Source organism: Podarcis liolepis, assembly GCF_965112155.1.
Source record: "Podarcis liolepis genome assembly, chromosome: 3".
Classification (NCBI taxonomy): Eukaryota; Metazoa; Chordata; class Lepidosauria; order Squamata; family Lacertidae; genus Podarcis; species Podarcis liolepis.
The window spans coordinates 78,590,066-78,615,647 of NC_139557.1; the positions used below are offsets into that span (position 1 = coordinate 78,590,066).

General features: G+C 42.3%; 1 protein-coding gene across 2 annotated transcripts in view; it reads left to right on the forward strand.

Annotated features, from left to right (window-relative positions):
• The window catches only part of ACTN2 (actinin alpha 2), a 53,437-nt gene that overhangs the window by 11,380 nt on the left and 16,475 nt on the right, over positions 1 to 25,582 (forward strand). The window contains exons 3-13 of one of the 2 annotated variants that reach the window (XM_083496820.1): positions 1,285 to 1,404; positions 2,557 to 2,643; positions 4,431 to 4,518; positions 6,313 to 6,391; positions 9,644 to 9,725; positions 12,563 to 12,648; positions 15,524 to 15,616; positions 17,595 to 17,825; positions 18,071 to 18,218; positions 20,534 to 20,684; positions 24,738 to 24,846. In XM_083496820.1, the coding sequence (XP_083352946.1) occupies positions 1,285 to 1,404; positions 2,557 to 2,643; positions 4,431 to 4,518; positions 6,313 to 6,391; positions 9,644 to 9,725; positions 12,563 to 12,648; positions 15,524 to 15,616; positions 17,595 to 17,825; positions 18,071 to 18,218; positions 20,534 to 20,684; positions 24,738 to 24,846 (1,274 nt within the window). Of the gene's footprint in view, positions 1 to 1,284; positions 1,405 to 2,556; positions 2,644 to 4,430; positions 4,519 to 6,312; positions 6,392 to 9,643; positions 10,466 to 10,993; positions 12,649 to 15,523; positions 15,617 to 17,594; positions 17,826 to 18,070; positions 18,219 to 20,533; positions 20,685 to 24,737; positions 24,847 to 25,582 lie in introns of both variants that reach the window. The other variant, XM_083496821.1, reaches the window with a different exon arrangement.

Below are 25,582 nucleotides of genomic sequence, written 5' to 3' on the forward strand. Positions count from 1 at the left end.
CTTCTCTGAGGATCAAGTGATTCCTTTGCACCTTAGAGCAGAAGGCTGAACAGAGACAGAAAGATTCCATTGCCTGCTACTGTAGGCAGCAAGGAGGGGGTTGGAAGCTAGGAAGTACCACAAGGGGGTGGGTAGAGCAGGTACTATGAGCCACATCTTGAGGATGTGGGGAGCATAATTCATGGTCTCTCTGTGTATTCTGTTAATTTAAATAAAGTAAATGGAAGAAGCTCTCTACGTCTCTGATTTCAATAGGCAGTTAGCCTATGAGTTGTGACACAAAGCAACTTTCCCTAATGTCATGCATTTTTATGTTATTTTCACCAATATATGTGTTTTGTGCTTGCTGTACATTAGTATATGCATTTTTGTACATATTACTTGGCTGGAGAAGAATACATTTTTTAAAGGGTCTGTCTGATACTATACTGATACTATGAACTGAAAGAGTAATTTAAACTAAAGACGCTGTTGAGTTTTGTTCCTATTTTTTAACTTTGTTTTGTTTATTTGCATATGTCTATTGTGTGTGTGGAGAGAGTTGGCCCACTTTTTATTGAACCATTTCATGTAATGACAAAAATTACAAGACAAAAAATGGCTTTAAAAGCTGCATACCTGGATTTTTAAAAGGGGGCAGGATAAATTAATGGAGAATAAGGCTATCAAAGGTTACTACGCGTTTTGGGTATATCTAACCTACAGGACAGAGGCAATATAACTGTGAATATCAGTTGCCAGTGAGCCTTGGCTTGTGGGCTTCAAATAGCCATCTGGTTGGCTACCATGGGAACAGAATGCTGAACTCGATGGGGCTTGGGCATGATCCAGCATAGCTCTGTTCTTATTCCTTAGAATGGTGTAGCCAGGATGGGCTTGATGCCCTTCTGGATCCTTAGAGCACAATGATAGGATGAGCTGTGAATTAGGACTTCAGTGCTTTATTATTAATAGTAAAACACTCCCAAACGCTGAAGTGCTAACAAAAAAATAAGCTGAAAAGGGAGCACACAGTTTATTTGACATATTTTGGACAGATAAAACAATTTGGCCTGGGGATTTTTGCTCCTACACAAAAAAAATCTCCAAACTGAGTCGCTTTTATACTTGCCTTTAGGGAGGGGAGAATGGGCTCGGGAGATAAGACAGACCTGTAATGCGGGTTGGTGTATGGTTTTAGATAGTTTACAGCGACAGCATGCTCCCTTCACCAGTCTAGTCGCTAGCCTGTGCCTGGAGCCACATGTCAATGTCAATAAATATATCTGATTTGCTTCCCTGCAGGAGAAAGACTTCCAAAGCCAGACAGAGGAAAGATGCGTTTCCATAAAATTGCAAATGTCAACAAAGCCCTGGATTTTATAGCTAGCAAAGGTGTCAAACTTGTCTCGATTGGTGCAGAAGGTATGTAGAAGATAGCAACAACATGACTTGGCTTTCAGCCATGATGTATTACAGTTCTGAGAGCTGGTTTGATTCAGTCTATGGCAAAGGGCATTTTGGAACATTCATTTCTGTCTTCTCTCAAACTGTCACCACTCCATGTCAGACTGACTATTTTACACCTTATCAGCCACGGTTGTGAATTTAATACGTTTCACCTAAAAGAAAACTCACAGCATAGCCTCTGCACTAGTTATAATTTCCTCTCTGTGATCAGCTGCATAAAACTAGATGTTGGAAAGAAAAATGTAGGAAAACACAGAGTTTGGGCTTAAGTTAGCTTTAAATGTGATGCAGATCATGTAACAACAAGGACTTTACCTGTGAGGCATTTTGTGAACTGGGCCATCAGAACACGGTTCAGTTGTGCGCTTATTAATGTTTCATACATAGGCAAAGAGCTCTGGTTTAAACAACAGGCAGCTGCATAGAACACTCTGTGAATAAATTTGGGATTGGTTGTAGTATTTTTAAACAAGCCTGGAACCATGTTTCATTCATTGTCTTGGAGTTTGGTCATTTAGGGAACATGAATCAGTTCAACAATTTTAATAAAAATTGGGAAACAAACCTAAAGGGGAGATTGTCTGCTGTGGATGGGAAAGAGCAATGAAGGTGGAAATAAAGGTTTATATGGAACCGCCATATAAACTCAACTAGGAAATCAGGACCAATACTGTGTGTGTGTGCGCGCGTGCGTGCATTTGTGTGTTCCAAATTTGTTTCTTTTATTAACAACATCTTTGGATGTTCAGTTCCTATTCATGTTCAGTACATTCAATACAGTTATGATTAGTTTCTATACCTTAGGTATAGCTATTTGCAGAATTCTGTGAAAGTTGTGAGACAACAGCCTTAATAAAAATGAATTATGGGCATTTCAAGGAGTGAACAAGACTACGGAACTATCAAAAGCAATTCTTTGCTGCTGTGTCCTTTAATAACATGTTAGGTGAGACTGGTTTAAGACATCTTCAGAAGGAACAATTTGGAAGCAACTGCTGGGAAATAAACACGTACTGAATGAATAAAATCACAAAACTTAAATCATAGCAGGCATGTACTCTTTGATCACAGCATATCGCTTAAAATTTCAATTCTGTTTCACACCAGAAATTGTAGATGGCAATGTGAAAATGACCCTGGGCATGATCTGGACAATCATCCTTCGTTTTGCAATTCAAGATATTTCAGTAGAAGGTAAGACTATGCTCCACAGTACTGCCCTGTGGCAAGGGGAAGCTCTCATAAGAAACAGACAGAGGATATATTTTTTAAAAAATGTGAACTTAAATGGCAACTGTTTATTGATGGGAAGGGTAAGGGAACTAACTACTCTGAAGCCTCAGATCTGTGTTCTCTTTATATTCAATATCACCACCCATTCAAAAACATTAAGAAGACTTGTGTGATACAACCCTCCTGGAACAGTTTCACTTCAAAAGAAATAGATACATTTTCTCATACCTTTCTACAGCTGACTACATTCCAGCTGTACAAAAATTAGAGGTTTCTATACCTACAAACATTTTTATGTTGTGAACTGCCCTGAGATCGATAAATGAAGGGCAGTATAAAAATAAATGATATAGATAGATGATAGCTATAGATAGATAGGTAGGTAGGTAGGTAGGTAGATTAAAATCTCCATTCAGACAAATTAGAAGCATTAACAGTTCTAAGGCACCTCTGAAACATAAGAATTTGGTATGTAGCTCAGCCAGTCAGATAGTTTGACAATGCCTGGAATGGGCTTTCTATTTCCTAATGGATGACCAGCCATCTTGTAAGCATAATAGGAAGCATCAGGTGCACATGAAAAGGAATGTTCAGAAGGGACACTGATAAAATCCTAAGAAACCTTTTGCATTTGGTTGAGATTTACATTCACTGAAACAGAAAAGCACTTGCTGTTGGGCTGTCGAGCCTTGCAAGTACGTGTTTTGATCAAATTAAACAATTTAAATCTGTCAATTGTTTGGAAAAAATAGGATATGTAAGCATTAGGTGTTGAAATTAGAAAGTTATTTCTTAAACGATTTCTGTTGCAGACTCTATTACATTTTAAAGATTTATTTTTGCCTCTTAGCAACAAGTGTTTTTTATATATATAAAAAAGAACAACCTATAAAATATTTAAATGAAGAACTCGGGCAGCTGTAGATTCATTTCCAGCTATGCATTGTTTGCTTGAGCAAGCAGATGTCCTTCATTATGCAGTACAATATGTAACAAATTAACTGTTTCCTCCACCTCATTTGTTGATTTAGAGAATAATTATTCTTGACAAATTTATTTTACCTTGATTGTACTGTAGCAATTAAACCATACAGTGGAAAAGAAATCTATCAAGCATTTCTGATCTATCCTCTCTGAATATGAATTATGCTTTTGCAGGTTTCCAAGAGAGAACATTGATCAGTAAATATTAGAAGGCACAAACCTAGAGGCTTGACGGTTTGGTGCTTAAAGTCACAGTTCCACTAAAATATCATTCCCAAAGCAGCATAGAAGGGGGATGTCTGTGCATCCAGTATATATTCAGCCCTAGAAACCTGTGCTGAGCTAATGAAGACAAATATAAATATTAGAAGAATAAGTCATGGATACTTACATGATGAGGGAAGTCTCCCTGAATTTACGTGATCAGAATCTCTCAGTCATCCCCCCCATTCATAGAAATACACCACAATGTTTTGAAACAGAGATTCAGTTATATCAAACACAAAACAGTCAGGTGTTATTCTGTGTTCAAACAACTCATGCAGGGGTGATTTAAGAGTGCAAGTCCATATCTGTGAATGTTCTGGCTCCACCCCACCCTGACCTTCCTGCATGGAATGGCAAGGTCAGAAGGGGACTTCTAAGCACAAGATTCCCAGTCTTGGAGAGGCTTCTAAACAGTTTCAACACAACTCACTTAAAAACCACCATAAAGTGATCTTGACCCGAAGCTGCATTACCTCCCTCATACATCTCCTTTCCAGAGACATCTGCCAAAGAAGGACTACTGCTGTGGTGCCAGAGGAAAACAGCACCGTATAGAAATGTGAACATTCAGAACTTCCATCTGAGGTAACAGCCATTTTGTGCCTGAGTTATGCCATCCATTTCAACGATGGAATGGAGAGCATCCCTTGGCCCTTCCAGCTTGATGAAAGGGCTGGTTCTTAACTTGCTTGGGTGGCATGATTGTTATTCCTCTCCATGCTTCCCACATTACTCTGGCCATTAAGACAGCAAGACCATTGTTGGGAGGGGCCAACTATGTGTTCACTCACATGCCAGCACTCCATATTGTAACATAGGGCGGAGCCAAAGGGAGCTGGCAGCCGCACTGCTCTTGCAATGTAAGAATCAACCCCAAGGCTCTCTGCATATTTCTTTCTTATCATGGCCCCAGTCTGCATGAAATGAATATACAGTATGTGGATTCTCGTAAATTAATTAGCATTGCCAGCATGAACTTCACGGCAACGCTCCCATAAACACTGGAACTAAGATTCGCTGCAGAGGCTCATTACAGTTGCAGAGGTACCATAGCATAAACAGGATAAAATGGGAGCATTTATGGAACAATTAATGATCCCCCCCCTCCAGTGCTTGCTGTGTAACAGTACAATCCTATGTATGTTTACCCAGAAGCAAGACCTAGTGGGTTCAGTGAGGTTTTCTCCCTGGTAAATGTCCATAGGATAGGCAACTTAGATTTTTTTGTTGTACTTTAATACAGTAGGTTATTTAATTAGGTTGAGTATGCAAGTTTTCAAACATCACAGAACTCTTGATGAGATAGAATGGAAATGCAGCAGAATTCTGGATCTAGAGAGAGCAAATTAAGATTCAAGGGACTGAAAAGTCTGCATTGCTAGTAATAGACCATTAACAGAGCAGAAAACATATGCATTATGGATAACAAACTATTTACAAAGTGGATTTCAGGTGACTGAAAATATTTTCATTTTATCAAATATCTAGCATTTTTTGTTAGGTTTTTACAGACAGTTGTAATGAATAGTTTTCAGTGTTGATTTTAAACACTGTATTGTGTTTCAAAAGCAATGAATGCTTGTATACACGATTCACTCCAGTTCTTCAAGTTACTGGTACATACCAAGAAGAAGTGTCAGTATTCTGTTCTCTTATTGCTGGTTTAATCTTTTAGCATTGGTATAGTTTTCTGAGCCACCTTAAGAGTACCACATACATCTAAAGACAGACAAATTGCAGGGTAAAAGCAACAGTCCATTCAGCCAAGTGTCTTACTACTACCAATTAGAGCTTCTTGCCAAAGTTAAACAGATATCCATTCATCATTCGTAATGCATGCAATTTATCTAGGTTCCTTCCTACACAGAAGTGGCCACTGTTTAGGAAACTGGTCTTCTATAACATGAGGTTGTACTAAGTCATATTTCGAGTAGACCCATTAAAATCAATGGAGTGTATCTAACTAAGTTCTACTCTACCCATTGAAATGAATGGACCTAAGTTAGTCATATCTATTAATTACAATGGGTCTGCTCTGAGTATAACTTAGTCTGATACATCCCAGAGTCCCAAAGTAGATGTGAAATGTCATTCAAAATATTTGGGCATTTTCACTATGTGCCAAAAGCAGAATAAACCCCATTTGATTACCAGATTCACAAATTCATGCTTTGATCTTCTCAATGTGCTTTTGAGCATTAAATGAGGTTTTGCAAAACAAAACACAGCAAGCGTTGGAATTGTAGCAAATTTGACGATGACATAATTACTGGGTACATTGTGTAGCTTCTGTATGTTTTCAGACCTTGAGCTGCTAGGATCAGTTGTCATTATTTCATTAACATCTATTCATTTTATTTTTGGTTGCTTGTTGTAAAGCTGGAAAGACGGCCTTGCCCTCTGTGCGCTTATCCATAGACATCGACCTGATCTTATTGACTACTCCAAGCTATCTAAGGTCATCCATCTGAGTGAAAGAGCATGGTGATTTGCAGTGATTTGGCTCACTTCCTGCATGCTAAGCATGTCTCCTTAATGGTAAACTGGGGTATGTTTAGTAATACGAAGTGGCTTTCCTTCCTGGCTCCTGCCCAACAAATATAAAGGTAAAGGTACCCCTGCCCGTACGGGCCAGTCTTGACAGACTCTAGGATTGTGCGCCCATCTCACTCAAGAGGCCGGGGGCCAGCGCTGTCCGGAGACACTTCCGGGTCACGTGGCCAGCGTGACATCGCTGCTCTGGCGAGCCAGAGCCGCACATGGAAACGCCGTTTACCTTCCTGCTAGTAAGCGGTCCCTATTTATCTACTTGCACCCGGGAGTGCTTTCGAACTGCTAGGTTGGCAGGCGCTGGAACCGAACAACGGGTGCGCACCCCGCTGCGGGGATTCGAACCGCCGACCTTTTGATCGGCAAGCCCTAGGCGCTGAGGCTTTTACCTACAGTGCCACCCACGTCCCAGGGCCCAACAAATATAGATGAGGCAATACATGATCCTAAGTTAGGCTGTGTACACCATTTACTCCAGCCCCAATGTGTTCCCACTGCTGGTGTTGAAAGCCGAATACAGTGGTACCTCGAGTTACAAATGCCTCAGGTTACAAATGCTTCAGGTTACAAACTCCGCTAACCTGGAAGAGTTACCTCAAGTTGAGAACTTTGCCCCCGGATGAGAACAGAAATCATGTGCCGGCGGCAGCACGACGCCCCATTAGCAAAAGCACGCCTCTAGTTAAGAACAGTTTCAGGTTAAGATCGGACCTCCGGAACGAATTAAGTTCGTAACTAGAGGTACCACTGTACACATTACGTCAGCCACAATCCATATGCATCCTGTAGTTTTTAAAGAAATACTGCTGTTTTATCGTTTTCTTTCAAACTAACTTCCATCCGTTTTGAAAATGCAAGTTGTAGTTAAGATGAGGTTTGTACAGTTCAGACAACCATTGTGCATGCACAATGACAACTTCTTTGAATAGTTTTTTGTGGGGAAGGGTTGCAGGCATGGGAAATAAAATCAGGTAATGTGCTTCGGATGAAGACGTCTGCTCCTCCCTCAGGTGTATACAGCAAGTGTGACTTGAAATGCAGGGCAGGATGAGGGAACCTTGCTGCGTTTCAAGCTGCTTACGTATATATAGTCTCATTACACCAGTGATTCCCAAATGTGCGCCATGATGGGAGCCGAAGTATGCCACGAAAATATACCACCATTTGGAGGCATCTGCCAGTTTATACCACTCTTTTCACAGGAAAGCCCAGTGCAAACTCTCTCTCCACCCTCTTAAAGTCCCACTGATTTCAGTGGGGCTTGTATCACAGCTGAATATTTGCTGGACTGTGTGTGTGAAACATGTTTAAAGCTACCTGAGAGCACATGACAGTTACTTTGTAAGGAGCTGCAGTAATCAACAGGGCCGGCCCAGCTGTTAGGCAGGTGAGGCCACTGCCCTCTGCTGGCTTTGGAAAATTGGCGAGATCTTACCTAAAATCAGTACTGATGCCGGAGGTGGTAGTGCAGAAGCGGCAGTGAAAGGTATGGCAGTGTTGGTGGCGGTGGCAGCAGCGGCAGGGTGGGGCAGCACTTCCCATTTTGACTCCAGCAGTGAAGTGGGACATATCACCTCTGATGATCAATAACAACTTATTTATTTATTTATTTATTCATTCAATCAATCAATCAATCAATCAATCAATCTATATACCACCCTTTATCCGAAGAACCCAGGGTGGTTAACATATTAACCATGCGTTGAACACAACAGATGCTTTCCTTCTGTTTTCCTCTTTTGTTTTTTGAATCTCTTGACAAACGTTTTGTTGTGTCCTTTTTGAGTGTGTTGTGTGGTTTTACTTCCTGCATGCCTTTCCTGGCTTTTGTGTTGCACCAGGAATAATAGCCTTGCCATTAAAATTCTTCAACACCGGTTGGCATGGCCGGTTTTCCTTACGACACTTTAACTGTGTATCTCTGCAGGAGATCTGCAGCTTTGAATAATCTATGTTGGAAACACTGGCCTGATTCACACATTACACTGAACCATAGTTTAAAACTGTGGGTGAATTTGAACAAGCTGTGTGCTTGTGCACGCTGCTCAGAAGTTCCTTTGCTCCTTCTGCGCCATGAATAAAACAAGCTAGAGTCTGTGTTGTTGTGCCACCTGAACCAAGGCTTGTGGTTTGTTTTTGCCAAACAAATCTCAAAGAGTAACCAAAGTTTGTTCTTGGCTTACCTTATTTGTTTTAAACTATGGTCTAATGTGATGTGTGAATGGGTCGTTGTGACTTTAACAAGCAAAGCTCTGAATAACAATCCAATTCAAAGCCCAGTTAAACTGAATACTGTGCAATTCTATACATGTTTATTCAGAAGTAAATCACATTGACTTCAATGGTATGAATGAATGAATATGAATATAAATGTATATGCGCGTACGCGCGCGCGCACACACACACACACACACAACCTTTTCATCAAAAGGGACCCTCAAAATGGTTTTGAACTGGTTTGGTTTGAAACAGTAAACCATACGACCATTAAAGCAAAATGTGTGCATAGGATTGCAGCCATAGGATTTAAGTTGATTTAATCCCACTGAATTCAGTGGCACTAAATCAAATTTGAATAGTCTAGGAATTGGACTATAATCAATGTGGTCAGTTTATTTTATATTCTGTACCTCCTATGGCGATTTCCATTGCTGTTCTATGAGGTCTGATTTAAATATGGTATGGTCATCACATGATGATTTTTCTGTGCCGTAGTAATAAGTTGAATATTTATGGTGAATATGCCTCTGTGTGATGGCTTCTGGCATTTGTCTGACCATAAATCTGCTCACGTGGTAAGTAAATCTCATGGTGCCTTTATTATATCAAATGATAACTGCAAAATCATCATCAGTAATTTGAAATAGTTCCCTAGAAATGCTAGAGTTTCAATCCTGCGATGAACTTGTTTTGGATTAAGTTCCATTGAACCATGTGTCACTTTCTTGTGAGTAAAAAAAAGTGGCAGGCTGTTGATATTTATGTAGGATTTGCTTTGAAACTACAGTTGGAAGTTTGTGGCAACTTTAAAAAACTTATTTGCTACCTTTCAGTAAAAAACCCCCAACAATCTCAAATATCCTGTCCTTTGGTTCTGATTGTATAATGCTTCATAGATTTATTCATGATTAATTATAATTTGTGCTCTTCTTTCATGCAGGATGACCCACTGCGGAATATAAATCTTGCCATGGAAGTTGCTGAAAAGCATTTGGATATCCCAAAGATGTTGGACGCAGAAGGTGGGAGCTAACATCCTTTTAAGAAGCAGTGAACCTTTCAACATCTTTTGTTTCCGTACATGAATTCAAAAGGATAGCTTTTCACATACCGGTAGTTGTCTATGAAACAGTACTTCAGTTTTCAGGTCCTATATATACTGGCATATGCAAAATATATTTTGATTTAACTAATATCCACATCACAGGCTATGAGTGGTTTGCCTCAGCACATAGTTTGGGAAGTCCTGAGCCAGGCATTTGCATGGACAGGCGGACTCCCCCCAACCCCAGTTGACTCCCAAGTGGAATAATGACTCAAGACAATGTACTATGGGATTAAAACTGACCACAACTTTAATAATGTGCTATTGGTTTAAAATTGGCCACAACTTTATTAAGTTGCAGATGTAGGGAGACCTTGGCTCAGGCAAGTGTTTGGGTGTTTATCCTTCCCAGTCCCCAGCCAGGGATCTGGGGGGCATCAGGGTTATCCAGAATGTGTGGGGGTTGGGCTGGCTCTGGAGAACATATGTTCAAGCAAAGAGACTGCCATGACTGTCACAGGGGAGAGCAATGACAACCTTTTGGCGTATGGTCAATGCCTCCCCTCAAGACCCCTTGAATGGAGAACCCTGGGATCACCTCCGCAAGTGGGGCGTGGGTCACCACTTCACACCCCTTCCCACCCATTTAGGGAAGGTAGACTAAAGGATTCCGCCCAAGGCCTGAAACTGCCAAAGTTGTGACGTTTTGCTACAGCAGTGTTTCCCAACCGGTGTTCCGCGGCACACGAGTGTGCCGTGAGACATCGGCTGGTGTGCCGCGAGATGCCTGGAGGGAGGCGGGCGAGTCGGGCGGCGAGAGGCGGGGCGGCGGCGGCGAGGAGAGGCCGCGCCTCCTGCTGCTGCCTGGCGCTCCTCCTCGCAGCCGGCAGCGCTGCCTGGGCGCCTCCGCGCGACTCTGCCTCGCTGGGTTTGGTCTCCCAGCAGAGACGGGTCACACGCGCACCTCCCTCCCTCCCTCAGCCTGCGCGGAGGGAGAGCCAGAGAGAGGCATCGCTCCTGCGCGGCGGGAGAGGGAGCAGCCGGAGCGATGCCCCAAACGAGCTGAATTCCGAGCGAGGGACTGAGGGGGGAGGGAAAAAACTTTCACTTTCGTGCGTCCCTCCCGGCGTGACGCTGCGCGCTGACGTCACGGGGCGGGGCTTTAATGGTGGTGTGCCGCGAGATTTTTTTTCAGTAGACAGGTGTGCCGTTGCCCAAAAAAGTTTGGGAAACACTGTGCTACAGGAAAGGCAAAACCTGCCAATGCAGGAAAATTCCTTTCCGGCCCTTCAACAGCGACCATGACGTAGCAGCGCCTGCGTACCTGTGAAGAAGAGGTTAAGCTGCAAAAGAAGGCCTAACTGAGGGAGGGCAGGGTGGGATAAGCTCTGGAGCCAATTGATGCTTCGCAGGTAGGATTCACCTTCTGTTGTGTGGGCAGGGCGGTCCCTCCCCCTACCTGGCCAATCCCTTGGCAACGCCTAGCCAGGCAGGATTGGGCGATTGGCTGAGGTAGGTGGAGACCTTCAGGTAACCAGCCTGGGGAGCTGCGGAGGGGACGAAGCCAGCCCGTACTACCGGGAGCTGCACTGGGACCCGGGGGGCTGCACGTGACCACGCAAAAGGTGCCCCCCCCCTTTGATGTGGGGAGCAGTCATTCTGAACTTTGTCCTTCAGTCTCTTCCGCTGTTGGCAACACAACAGCCTGACATGACTGACTACTGTATTGGATCCTGCTCTGAAGTCCCGCATTAGGCAGCTGGATCTGGGAGCCACCATTTTCATTTCCCACAATGCTCCCCCACCATAGGGAATTGTTCTGGGAAATTGTAAGAAATTTAAATAGCAGCTCCAAGTTGCTTGATTTAAATAGCAGCTTCAAGCTGCCAGATCCAATTCAATAGTTTTTATGATTTATGCTTCCTCTTATTACCGTGTATTTGCTGGTGCTCAGAAGGTAAAGTTCTGAGCTTAATTTTTGCTCTTTACTTTCCATGATATTTTGTAGCTTTCCTCCCAGTCTGATCTTATATGACTATTTTGGGAACATTTTAGAGGATTGAATTTTCTTCTGGAGAACATGCACCAGTAGTTTTCAGTGCTTCCTTAAAAATGCAACAGCATGTTCTGTTTAGTTTCATAGTATATAGTATAGATCTCCTATATATAAAAAACCCTACATTTTAATTGCTATTTGTAGTTGTCTCAATACTGAGAAACCTCCATGATGCGGTAATAAAACATAATAGCATTGACATTTGGATATGTATTCCAGGAAGATGATTTTATAATAAAAGAAAAAGAACAATACAAGTGTTGCTAAGAGAGCATTTCAAAATGTGCTATCTCGTTTTTAAAAATTACACAACACTGTGAAGATATTAAGCACAGCCTTTTTCAGGGAAGACCTTTGTCAGATGGAAAGTTACACATACACATTTCGAGATGAGCTTCATTTGAACCTCATGCATGATGGTTCACTCATGCCAACATGACTCATTTAAGCCATCTTACTGTATAGGTAAAGATAGCTTGCCTTGAATCAGGGATTGCTCCAGTGAACAGTGATTATGTTTCCTTGCAAACATTATTCATAAAAGCAGTGGAATTGTTCCAAGTCCCCTCTGTGCCCCAGGATCTCAGTTTGAGTTTCAATATTTTGCCTTTCCAGCCGGCATGTATTAACATAGCAGATGATTAATTTCAGCTTGTTGAAGCCTGGCAGACCAGCACCTGCCTTGCGTACAGAAAGCAAAGCAGAATGGCAGCAGTTTTCCACTCCTTGTGTTTGTTTTGTTTCTTCTTCCCTTGCAGATATTGTGAACACCCCCAAGCCTGATGAGAGAGCTATCATGACTTATGTTTCCTGTTTCTACCATGCTTTTGCTGGAGCAGAGCAGGTATTCATCATCTGTCCCCTTCGGACTGCAGTTCTGAATGTTGCTCTGTGTGTTTCAGGTTCCCATTGGGTTTATCATTTGCCCTGCAGTTTCTTTGTTCTTTGATTAACATGGACAAATATATGTTAAGTGAGCGTGCTCGGTCTGTGTGTTTTAATCAGAATCTGCTTTTGATCCTATTGGCATTACAGGCACTGCAGCAATCTTTAGTTCCTATTACGTAAATAAATATAACTGCACTGAGCATTCAATCCATTTTAGAAAGGCTTCATTTCCTCACCACAGCCCTTCATAACGAGAAGCAACATTATCTGACCTAAAATGATAGTTTTCAGGGAAGTGAACAAAATATTATTCCACCTGCTCTAATAGGGTCTTACGAGAGGGTCAGGCTCCATACAGATGTTTTGTATGGCAGTATTTTTCAAACTGTGGTCAAACCTGCTCCATAAGAGCAGATGGGGCTCTGCCTCATCATCCTCCATTTCCTCTCTGACATCTCCCACCTGCCTGCCTTCTTTTTTACAACCAGTCCAGAGAATGACACTGCCTGTCAGCGTCTTCCTTCTCAGCCTTACCTGTGTACAGTGCTTTTTTTCTTTAAAAAAGGTTTAGGGGTACTGTCATTTTCCTCCTCATGTTGAAATACTGCCCCTCAAAGAGGCCAAACTTAGATTCACAAAATGTTTAGGGGTCTGCATACCCCCAGGAAAAAAGCACTGCCTGTGTACAACTCGGCAGGGATGAGGATGGAGACAAAAACTAGAATTCATTGGCTCTGCCTCTCATCGGCTCTACCTACTGCTGGCTTCTCTCTGTTCCACCCCACCAGGCCCAATGGACAACAGCCACTACTATGTTCCAGGAAACCTTGGGGTCCCTTTCGAAGCTTACCAGGGCTTCTTAAATGATAAAAGCTGTGATGGCAAACATGCTTCCCTGAAAGCCTGTTTGCCCCTTGCTGCAAAATGTCTCACAAATGTGTAGCGATAAGGGAGTGTTTGGTATGCTACAAGGTGTTCTTGGAAGCCCAGCAAGCTTGTGTCCAGCACCTTGTGTGAACCGACTGCAGGGGTGAATTTTACCTGTGTCAAAGACCCAGTTTGGCACCACCCCTACACACATTTGCGTACAACCACACACACAGGCTGGGAGCCTCAATAGCCTCCCTCTGGAGGCTTCACCCAGGGCAAAAAACCCTGTAGCTATGGCAGTGACTGACGTCCAGAATCCTCTGAAATGTGCAGCGGTTCCCTGGCATATGTACAACAGTTAATTGGCAGGCAATTTAGACAGGAAATGAATTCCCTGAACATAAACATTTTGAAAAACTGATTAAGAGACCACTTGGGTTTAAAGGATACTGCACTATTGAAATCAGTATGGACTGAGGTTGCCAGATTGATGCTATCCCAGTCTTAATATTCTTAAAAGCAAGTTGACACCTAGAAAGTAAGTAGGTGAAGTTCTTACACCACTTTATACCAGGAAAAATCTCATATTTTGCCTGCAAACGTCTATTAAATGGCAGAGAAACAGGTTGATCCCCCTCTCCCTTAAATGGTAGGGACAACTGAAGGAATAAACTTAAATGTAGCTACTTAAATTATTGTTCTGTATGGTATTGAACCATGTGTCTATTTGTGAAAAGATGGAAGGTAACAACACTATAGCAATGAAATCTCTTTTGAAGGGTTGGATTGAAATGGTGGGCATTTAGGAAGAACTTTGCTCTGCATGAAATAAACCTCTATTTCAGTAAATGTATGGGGAACTGTGAAACAGGACAGTTGACCCTCACTGGTGAAGATAAGATGGTAAGAAATGTTAGCCTCACTGTATTTTGGCTTCGCGATGGCATCGCATTGTCCCATCTAATTGGTTATGTGGTATCAACATGAAGTCTGACCAGATGAAGGGCATCCTGATTCGACTTCTGATATCATCAGGCAGCCAAATCAGATTGACATTTGATGACATCATATCATCAGGTTGCCTAAGTGATTCCTGACTAGGATTTCCTCAGGAAGAAGCTGTTTTTTAAAAAACAAAAAAAGCCACAACACTAAAGTTGCAGATTGGAACTAGGAGAGAGCAGCTTAAAACTGCACAAAAAAGTTTAAAAGTGGGCCATCATTAACTCCCCCCCTCCCCCCCACTATGTCCCTTCTATTCTACAATTTTCCTAGGTAAAAATTTGGCGCTGTGCTATTGTTTTGGGGTTTTTTAACAAATATGTTAGTCATTGTTTTTTGCATCCCCTTCCCTTACATTTCACTATTTTTCTGGCAGTGCCCAGATGGTAGCATCATTAGAGTTACCTTGAGTTAGCATCATCTTGTCGGACTATCACAGCATGCTGAGCCAACATATCATCTATATCAACTTTGACACAGATGAAAACCAAAATAGCCCTTACAGAAAATGAGTAATTCATCAAATATATTGCAGTGTCGTTGTAGGTAATAACTCCACAAGTTCCCCACAAGTCTTTTGCTAATGTTTAAGATAAATTAGTTAAAAAGCAAGTTAATAGGGAAAGGCACCTTTAAGATTAATAAATTCACAGTGCAAGCCTATGTAAGAAGTGAGTCCCAATGAGTTAAATGATCTTATTCCAAGGAAAGTGTGTATAAGCTACTAGAGAGTAAGCAATCACAGGCATCTGGTTGCCCACTGGATGCTGGACCTGATCCAGCAGAGCTAGCCTTATGTTAACCCTCATTGAAACCAGTATGACAATTCTGGCTGAAGCCCTTTCAGTGGGCATGCCCACTCTTTACTTTTCAGAAGCCAATATATGGTCATTCTTTAGTTTGCGTCAGTCTAAGAATGCAATGCTATATCCACACTGTTTATGTTCTGTGTTTTTCAGGCGGAAACAGCAGCAAATCGGATTTGTAAGGTACTTGCTGTGAACCAAGAAAATGAAAAGTTGATGGAAGAATATGAAAGGCTAGCAAGTGAGGTAAAGGAAACCGACACAATAGTGAAATAATTATTCTGATAATAAAGCATGGATGGCTTGAATAAGCAATTTAATAAGAACATTTACCCAAAGCTGTTATCTACTGCTGAGGCTCTTTTTATTCAAACATAGTCATTAAATGAGGAGAGGAAAGCTCCATTTCATTTAACATGATCTGTATTTTAATTGAAAATATATTTGCTGCCTTTTTATCCAGTGTTGTAAAGTGCATGTTCTTGATGTTAAATGCAGTGGAGATTTCCTATGCTTGCAGCTTAATTTGGACTAGAAGTTCTTCCTTGATTGCAGCTTCCATATACAATTGCTACCGCATCGTGAATGAGCTTTAGGATTTCAGTCACTCACACTGATGATTCCTAAATTATAATAATTTGCAGATACAGACTACGAGGCTAGGCTTGGCTTTGGTTTCTAGGCCAAACAGAGAGGGAGTTCTTGCAGTCATAGGGAAGTGATATAGGCAAGACAGCCTTTATTTCTTGCCTGAGGTAGTGATGAGATCCCAAGCAATCCCACTCACATATGGAAAACCACCAAGCACAACTTCAGAGTTCTCGGGGAAGTGATAGCTCTTGGGCATCACTTCTGAGAGGCCACAGCTAGATCTGTGGAGGGGCTGAGAGGCAGGCCAAAATGAAGCAGTATTTAGTCTGCTCCAGCATGTCCTGTCCACTGGCCAGCCAGCATCACACTGTTTGAGGATCAAGACCACTAGGAGATAATGGCCTGGTTTGTCTGCAGCTGTTCTGCCCCTCACTGCTGGATGAAGAACTTTAATTCCCAGTTTGGTTTCCACTGGTTTTTAATACCCATAATTCAGAGCAGTACAAAGGCAAGCTGCAGCTTACAAGGTACATCAGATTCATAGGAGGTATAGATTCGTAGCTAAGTATAAGCTCAAATGCTGATCCAGTATGTGACCTATCTCTTTCACCATCCTTTTGAAGGACAGGGTGGCCATAGCACTTCACCTAGCAAGTCCTGGGATTGGGCAAGCAAATGGGCACTCTTTCATGTGTGTTGGGCTTGCGATGTTTGTTGACACTGGCGTCTCTGTGTCCCTGGAGTTGGAGGTGAGGTTGGTGCTGGGTCAGCATACACATTACTTTCCATTACCTTTACCTGCTTCAGAGAAGGCTTCACACTGGCAGGAGATGGCGCTGGGTGGTTCCACAGCAGGAGGTGTCCCTAGGGGTGTCCTGTGTCACAGCAGCAGAATTCTGCACTGCCAACCTGCTTGGTCTTTCCTCTGGGTCCAGCTCTCCAGTCCCTAGACTACTGGTCTCCTCTCTGGGATCCCAGTTCCACTCACCCACATTTTGCTAGGAACTGCCTGGGTTCCTCCCATTCCTCCTCATGAGACAACCGGTCCCTCTGAGACAACTCAATAGGATTCATGACAGCATGATAAAACATGGTTTAAAGCAGGCTTCCTCAACCTCAGCCCTCCAGATGTTTCTGGCCTACAACTCCCATGATCCCTAGCTGGAAGGACCAGTGGTCAGGGATGATGGGAATTGTAGTCTCAAAACATCTGGAGGGCCGAGGTTGAGGAAGCCTGATTTAAAGTAATCTATGGATAAACACACACAAGTGCTTTGCTCTTCTCCTGCTCCCAACTGTTCCATACATGGAGGAAACAAACCAGAAATGAGCTAGACTCTGACTTGTTGTATTGCATGAACCTGGCATGGGGTTTGTTCCTCTCCATGCAGACAATAGGTGGAAGCCAAGATTGGCTCAACTACAGCTAAAGGTAGCCTCAGCCCTGCTAACAATATTTCATTCTGTTTCAGGCATCAAGAAATCACTCTTCTTTGTCTGTTGGGTTCCAATAGCACTAATTTCAGAAGCTATGGGAGTACAGTATGTTTCTCTATAGCACGCAAAGAAGAAGAAGCCACTTCTAATTATCTTTTTTATCATTTGTTTGTAATTTTATGTACGTGCAAAACAGCTTTTAGAATGGATTCGTCGCACAACTCCTTGGCTGGAAAACAGGACCCCAGAGAATACTATGGCGGCTATGCAGAAGAAGTTAGAGGACTTCAGAGATTATCGCCGTAAACACAAGCCTCCCAAAGTCCAAGAAAAATGTCAGCTGGAGATCAATTTCAATACATTGCAGACAAAACTGAGGATCAGCAATAGGCCAGCTTTCATGCCATCAGAAGGGAAGATGGTTTCGGTAAGTAAAGGGGCCTATGAATCTTCCTTGTTGGTTCTAGAATGGTCCATTAAGCCTGGAAACAGCATATGCATGGTGCTTTACAGAGTTAAGATAGCAAAAAAGATAGGTGATTGACCCAAGCATATTGCAATCCAAATTTTTACACTGGGAATTACAGTAGAGTCAAGGGAGATGCACAGAAGGAAATCTTGAGACACACAATTTAACCAATTAAAGGTGTTCTGTTTGCATTCCTCTCCTAGGACATTGCTAGCGCTTGGCAAAGACTTGAGCAGGCAGAGAAAGGCTATGAGGAATGGTTGCTGAATGAAATTCGAAGGCTTGAGCGACTTGAACATTTGGCTGCCAAATTTAGGCAAAAGGCTTCTTCGCATGAAACCTGGGCTTATGGTAAGCTAGAAGCTTGTTGTTAGCTACAATATCCACCCAATTTCACATCCTCTTGTTACGATGGCTCAGGGGCGCCGACTTATAAAAAATATTGGGGGAGCCCGCGAAAGCTCATGAATAATAAATAAGCTAATGAATATGCAGATAAAGTGGCGCCGCCTCCTCGGGAGCGAATAGGGGAGAGCGTGCTGCGCCTATTAATCAGCTCCGAAGGAAATTGGGTGGAGCTTTTGCTCGGGAGGGAGGGCAGGAGGCATGCAGCCCGACCCTGTGCATTTTGGGCTGGGGGAGGGGTGGCGGTGGCGCTCTGCTGGAGGGGCGCCTGAGATTATTGGGGGGCGGAGCCCCCCCAAACGAATTTTTGAGGGGGCTCGGGCCCCCTCAGGCCCCATGGAGTCGGCGCCTATGCGATGGCTGTATGGAATTACTGGTTTTGAAAGCTTTATGCTTCTGAATACCATTTCCTAGAGAAGGGAGGGGGGCGGCTGCCTTCAGGCTCTGGTTGGTGGGTTTTGTAGAAGCAGCTGCTTGCCCACTGTGGGGAAAAGGATGCTGGACTAGATGGATTGCTGGTCTAAAGTAGGCCGCCTGCTGAGAGCCAGTGTGGTGTAGTGGTTAAGAGCGGTAGTCTCGTAATCTGGTGAACTGGGTTCGCGTCTCCACTCCTCCACATGCAGCTGCTGGGTGACCCTAGGCTAGTCACACTTCTTTGAAGTCTGTCAGCCCCACTCACCTCACAGAGTGTTTGTTGTGGGAGAGGAAGGGAAAGGGTAATGTTAGCCACTTTGAGACTCCTTAGGGTAGTGATAAAGCAGGATATCAAATCCAAACTCCTCCTCCTCCTCCTCCTCCTCCTCCTCCTCTTTTTCTTCTTCTCGTTTGTTTGTTTCTTCATTGCATTTATATACCACCTTTTTCTCCAAGGGGCTCAAGGTGGCATACGTGGTTTTCTCCCTTCTTTCTCAATAAAGCCACACAAAAACCCTGTGAGGTAGGTTAGGCTGAGAGGTGGTGACTGGCCCAAGGACACCCAGTGAGGTTTAGGGCCAAGTGAAGATTAGAACCCTGGTCTTCCAGGTCCTAGTCCAACACTCTAACCACTACACCACACTGGCCTCTCTTTATGTTCTTATATAGCCCTGCTGAGAAGGAATAAGTTTTACAACGTTTTAAAACTTTTTTGGTAGGAGGGGTCAAAAACATGGCTAAATGGGCCAGAGAGATTTATATGGCCTCCATAGGCATTGAAAGAAACCTTTCAATTAAATATAATTTGTATGTGCAACAAGAAGAAATCCCAGTATTTTAAAAATGTTATTATGCTATTCTCATTTTTATCCTGTGTGGAATACCTGCAACCTGGGGAGTTCAGAAACACCCAGAACTGGACAGATCTCCTCCTCACTCAACAGGTTCCTGGTGTCCCATCACACATTGTTCAGCTAACCCTTTGGAGAGGCTTTTCTGTATGACGTGGGGGAGAGGACAGGAAAATTTCATACTGTGAATGTTCTTATCCTGGAATAGTGTGCCTTAAAATTCAGGACTTTTTACCTCTTCCCACCTTTTCCTAGACAAACAGTGACATTATCCAAAGCCCCCAGTTTTTCCATATATTGCATGTTCAAAGCAGTCCTAGAGAGCAAGAGCTATTTTGCAAGTCTGCAGAAAGTACCCACTTTTGCAAGTTGATGCTACCAAACTAAGGATGGAAGATGTTAAAAGGTGCTGGTGAGGCAACATTTCCATGTGTGTCTGGCCTGTGAAAACTTTGACCTGTCAAGGGGGGTGGGGTGCAGCCTGCTAGGCATATATTTGGTTTGATATTCCTCCTGATTTTTGTAGAAGCCAGAGAAACAGAAAGTTTATCAAGCACCTTTTCAAACATGACTGGTAAGATGTGTTCAGTTGGATCATTCACAAGACATATAGAGATGGAGAAATCTAGCAGTTTGGGATTCTCTTAAGCTTCTCATTTCTCCTTCTCTTAGGTTTTCCACATTTCTGCATCAGCCTGTGATTTATTTATTTTTTAACGAAATGGCCCTCATGAAGATTTATGTACAATGTCCCCTAAATTACACATTTTTACAAACTATATAATGTATTTTTAATGCTATTTTCACCAATCTATGCATTTTTATGCAAGCTTCCCCATATACATTATTTACACTTTATTTGGTTGGAAAACTGCATTGCAAAATTCAAAGAAGAGCAGATTTCAAAGGTCTGCTTCTCTGTGTACTTGAGCCATTAGCAATCAGCTTTCCTAATGAGAAACATAAATGGTTTTGGATTTTCTTTCCTCCTGCCAGGCAAAGAGCAGATTCTGCAGCAAAAGGATTATGAAGCTGCGACTCTGACAGAGATCCGTGCTTTGTTGAGGAAACATGAGGCTTTTGAGAGTGACTTGGCTGCTCACCAGGACAGAGTGGAACAGATCGCTGCCATAGCCCAAGAGCTGAAGTATGTTCCATTTAGAGGCACGCAGCTGCTGACATTTACCCGATAAACTCTTTCCAATAAATTCGATAGTGTCATAGGTACAATGTAAGAATTCCACAGATAGCTTTGTAAGTGTTATTATCTTGGCCTCCTCATTGAAAACCTTTCTTATTTCTTCCCAAACTAAAAATAAAAGCCTTTGCAGGGCAAAGGCAAATAACAAACCTTCTTTTCTGTCCTCTTCCTCATCAGTAACTCTGACATGTGAGATGTCATTTCTGATTTTACATTTTTTGCTTGAGGGATGCCAAAGGGAGAAAGAGCCATACAGAAGTTTGAAAGAGGTTTGTTGCTTTATGTGCGTGTAGCAATGTTAAATATAGATATACAAATTTAAAAATAATGTCTTGTTTGCAAAGAGATCCCTTGCTGTCAAATAGGTTTGTCGACATAATCAATGCCCTTTTTAATGCCATGGCCCTGGCACCCCCAAATTTCTCTCTCCTATGTCATCGTCAAGCTTGCACAAATATAAAATGCCACTTTTGATGTGATATAGGGAGCTGTAAATCAATAAGGTCGTCAGAAAAGCACAGAGAAGTATTCAACTTAATTTTACTCAGAGTACACCTATTTAAAATAATGACCATGACTATAGGAGGTCCATTAAATTAAAGTGGTCTATTGTGAGCAAATCTAAGTTGAATACCACCTACAGTGTCAATCTGCAAACCTATGTAAATTAATAATGGAGTTCTTTGATTAGGACATGTTTTTTTTTTTTTGGTCTTGTTGATCATTAATACAGGTTGTGCATATTAATTTTTATTTTTGTGTTCGTTTGCTCTTTTTCATCACTTGTTACACTTGTGTTATGCCCCATTGATTTCAACAAGAAACATTTTTAACACATTCTGATTTCAAAGGTCACTGGGACTTAGAAAGGTTGAATTCACTTTTTTATTTTAAAAATGTCTGCATCAACTATTTCTCCAAGGAAACTGAAGATGGTTGACTTGCAGGTGGTAATGAACACAAAGTAAAGCGACCACAATCCCTAAAACATCCCAATGCATATTTAAATTTATAAATAAACAATATCCAATCTGCTTTAACCAGTTCCAGCAGCACAATAAGTAATATAGAACCGATGCAGAAAAAATGGCAGAGTTAGCCAAAGGCCTTTCATCAACTGCCTGAAGCATTCTAGTGATAGGGCTGGTGAACTTCATGGCACAAGGCCCGATCCACAGCTGACATCAGCTTCACGTCCCGAGGTCAGAGGATTTGGGGCAGGGCCCAAGATTATAAGATGGTGTGGGGAGAAAAATATAGGAAAAGACAGATCCTAACATAGCCAGGTCCTAAACCAGTAAGGGCTTTAAAGCTTAAGACCAACACCTTGAATTGAGCCTGGAAACTAATTGGCAGCCAGTGCAAATCACGATGAATTCAAAACATCAAGCTCCTAGCTCCGGCATTTTGCACTAATTTAAGATTCTGAATGCTTTTCAAGGGAAATGGACCCATTACAGTTGTTTTGAATTGTGCCATGGTTCCTGTTACCATTCAATCGTTTATTCATTCCATCTGCATATAGACAAACAGACAAATAGTACTTGGGAAGAATAGCACAATTCATCAGAGTTAATCATTGCTGCTGATTTCAGTGGGTCTTAATTTCAAGTAAGTGAATATGATATTGCAACCTGAATTAGCGCTTCTTTCCCCATGTGATGGTAAGTTGAGCAGTACTAAATATCAGTGGCAAATCAGTCATTGCTACAAGAATTTAGTTCCACTTAAACTAGCCTTTTTATCATTTCCCAAAACAGTTTCCACAGAATAGCAGATTAGAGATATAAAAAGTAAGTCTTCCTCTCTGGAAATTGTCCTTAGAAAGATGGGTTGTCTAAGAAACTTGGGACATGATGTTGATTATAGCTTTTCAGTTAGCTCTGCTGGTTACTGAATCAGGCCTTTGGAGAGATAATTATTCCCTTTCTGCTTTCTGGGTCGGCATAGCTCCATATTTTCTGGTCTTCATCTCTTGGCAGTGCAGGGTTGCTATTTTTGGAGAACAATTGGAGTGTGTGACCTTGAGCTACACTGGTTACAGTTCAGTGTCAGCTCGACCATTTTCTCTTAGCAGCTGAGAGCTGCTAAGAGCATAAAGGTTAAAGTTCTTAAAGGCTTGTTGACCGATGGGTGTCTGGCTACATCCTGCATGCATGTGTATGTGAGCAAGACTGCTTCAACTCACAACCGCTATTGACTGCCAGAGTGTATAGTCCCAGAAATAGTAGACAGTGTGTGAGTGACAAGACTAAATATGCAAAGCCATTCAAAATCGTGAAGGGATGAAGCAATGGATTCCCCATTTATAACCTAAACCAACTGAATACTAATACATTGAATACTAATAGCCAATTGACTCATAGTCCTAAGCACTGCTTATTTGTTGTAAGGGTTTGCATATGCTCCCTTTGGAATTTATCTCATATAGTATTTGCTTACACATTTATCATATTCTGAATACTGCTAGGACATCTCTTTCCACTCACATCAAAATAAAATTATACTGGTCCAATGTTCTCATATAGAGAAGGTAAATGTTTGCTTTGACCCCTACTAGTAGTGTCTTCCATTAGTGTGTTCAACACAGGTGAAATAGTGGCTCCTTTCATTTGATTAATGATACTGGGAATCAGTGACTTATTTTAACAAGTTCTGTCCCTTTAAGATGCCAGTAAAAATCAATGCAAGGCACAATGGGTTGTATCCAATGCTATCTATATGTGAGCAGAATAGACTTCTGCTCATGCAATGGACTTTATACCCTCCCCCCTTCTGCAGCCTTCTGTGCACCCTCAAAATATGATCCAAGTGGCTGAGGAACCTTCCAGAGAAAGTTTTTGGGGTTCACAGTTTTGGGGGAGCTGACAGAGGTAGGAGAGGAAGGTGAAGTCCCATTGCACAAGCAGAAGTCCAGCCAGTTCTTGTTTTTATTGTTTATTCACATGAAACTCTTTGCCCTGACTTAAAGCTCATTGTAATATAGCTTAAGAATTCCCGCTTTCAGGTGTAGGAAATCAAACACCCCTTTCCTTGTCTGGATTTTAAAGGGTGTTCTCCTGTTAGATTAAATTTCAAATTGGTATGGATGTACTCACACCATAACAATGTCTGTGTTAGATAATGGCATGCAGAGAGCATGCTGGAAGCAGCCAAAAGCTAAATGCAGCATATGATGAGCCAGTCATAAAAGTCAACTAGCTTGAGGATAAAGTGCATGTATTGGCTCTCACTAGAATCGCTCAGCTAATCTGGCAGAAAACTGGTCTAGATAAAGTCTTGTCTCAAACTTCAGAAATCAGGGGTAGGATCCAAGGAACCATGAAACTCGTTCCATGAGCTCCAGGGGCTTTAGACTCTTCCCCCACTTTCTCAAACGACAGACCTCCAAGGCAAACGGGTTTCAAAAGCACTATTCTAGACGGGAGATGATGGTGGAACTGGTGCTGCTCATGCTCACAAGTTTTTTGCAACGTCCGCTGGACGTTAACGTCATCATTGCAGTGTCAACCCATGCCAGGTCCCCCCCCCTTTGATCCAGTTTTCCCTACTGTGAAAAACCAGAAAAGTAAATGTAACATGTTATACATCTGCGTCCACTGCTTCTGTGGAAGCTTGTGGCAGGTGGTATGTCATGGCACCAAGGGTTTCTTTGGAGGAAAGTGCAGGGTATCAATCTAATCATTAGTACAGTGGTTCCTTGGTTTGCAACCGTTTTGGATTACAACCACGTCAAACCCTGAAGTGTGTGTCCCTTTTTTTGGATTACAACCAATTTTTTTTAGGAGGCCCCATTGGTGAAAGCGCACCTTGGGCTACAACCTGTTTTGGTTTACAACCAGACCTCCGGAATGGATTATGGTTGTAAACCAAGGTATCACTGTAGTAGTAGTAGTAAGGATAAGAAGAAGAATGTGTGGTCATGTCTTGGTGCGTGGTCACCACCACCACATTCCCTACTTTTGTTGGTTCCTAATGACTGCGGTCCTTTTCTTTTAGTGAACTGGACTACCATGATGCTGCAAGTGTCAATGATCGGTGCCAGAAGATATGTGATCAGTGGGACAGGCTGGGAACACTCACTCAGAAGAGGAGAGAAGCATTGGAGGTAAACCTGACATCAAGGAGCAGCTCGGATTTCTCAGGCTGGCTGAGGGTTTTTAACAGATTGTGGCAGACTGCTGAGTGATGCGGAGTGAACATTTTCTATGGTGCTCCATTACCCTTAACTTCTTCTTCTTCTTTGGTTGTGTATGTGTAAAAAAAAAAAAAAAAAGGCTGACTTGCTTATAAAAGACTTGTCCCCGCATTACTGCCAAAAGAAAATACGCAAGTGGATGTTAGAGTTGAGGGGATGTTTCTAGCACCACCCTTTGGAAAGCTGGTGCATGGCATGGTGCGAATTTCTTTTTACAATTCACGACTGAGTTAGTTTAACTAATCTGTATCCTTTCCCCCCGCCATTTCTGGATCACAAAGCTGCTAATGATAATTTTCAGAGTACAATGAAAACATAGAATCAACACGCCTCAAAAATCAACTGCATATTAGTACAGGAATGCAGGCAGCTGTCACCACTCAGTTGATAGAGCCTGAGAACATTAACATCAGGGTTGTAGGTTTGAACCCCACGTTGGGCAAAAGATCCCCATATTACATGACCCATATGGTACCTTCCAACACTAAAATTCAGTCATTCAATATATCGAGTCAGACAATTGGTGCATCTTGCTCTGTATTCTCTGCACTGACTCACAGTGGTTCTCTGGGTTTTCAGAAGAGGGCCATTTCCAGTCCGACCAGGAGATGCTGGGGATTGAAACTGGATCCGTTTGCATGCAAAG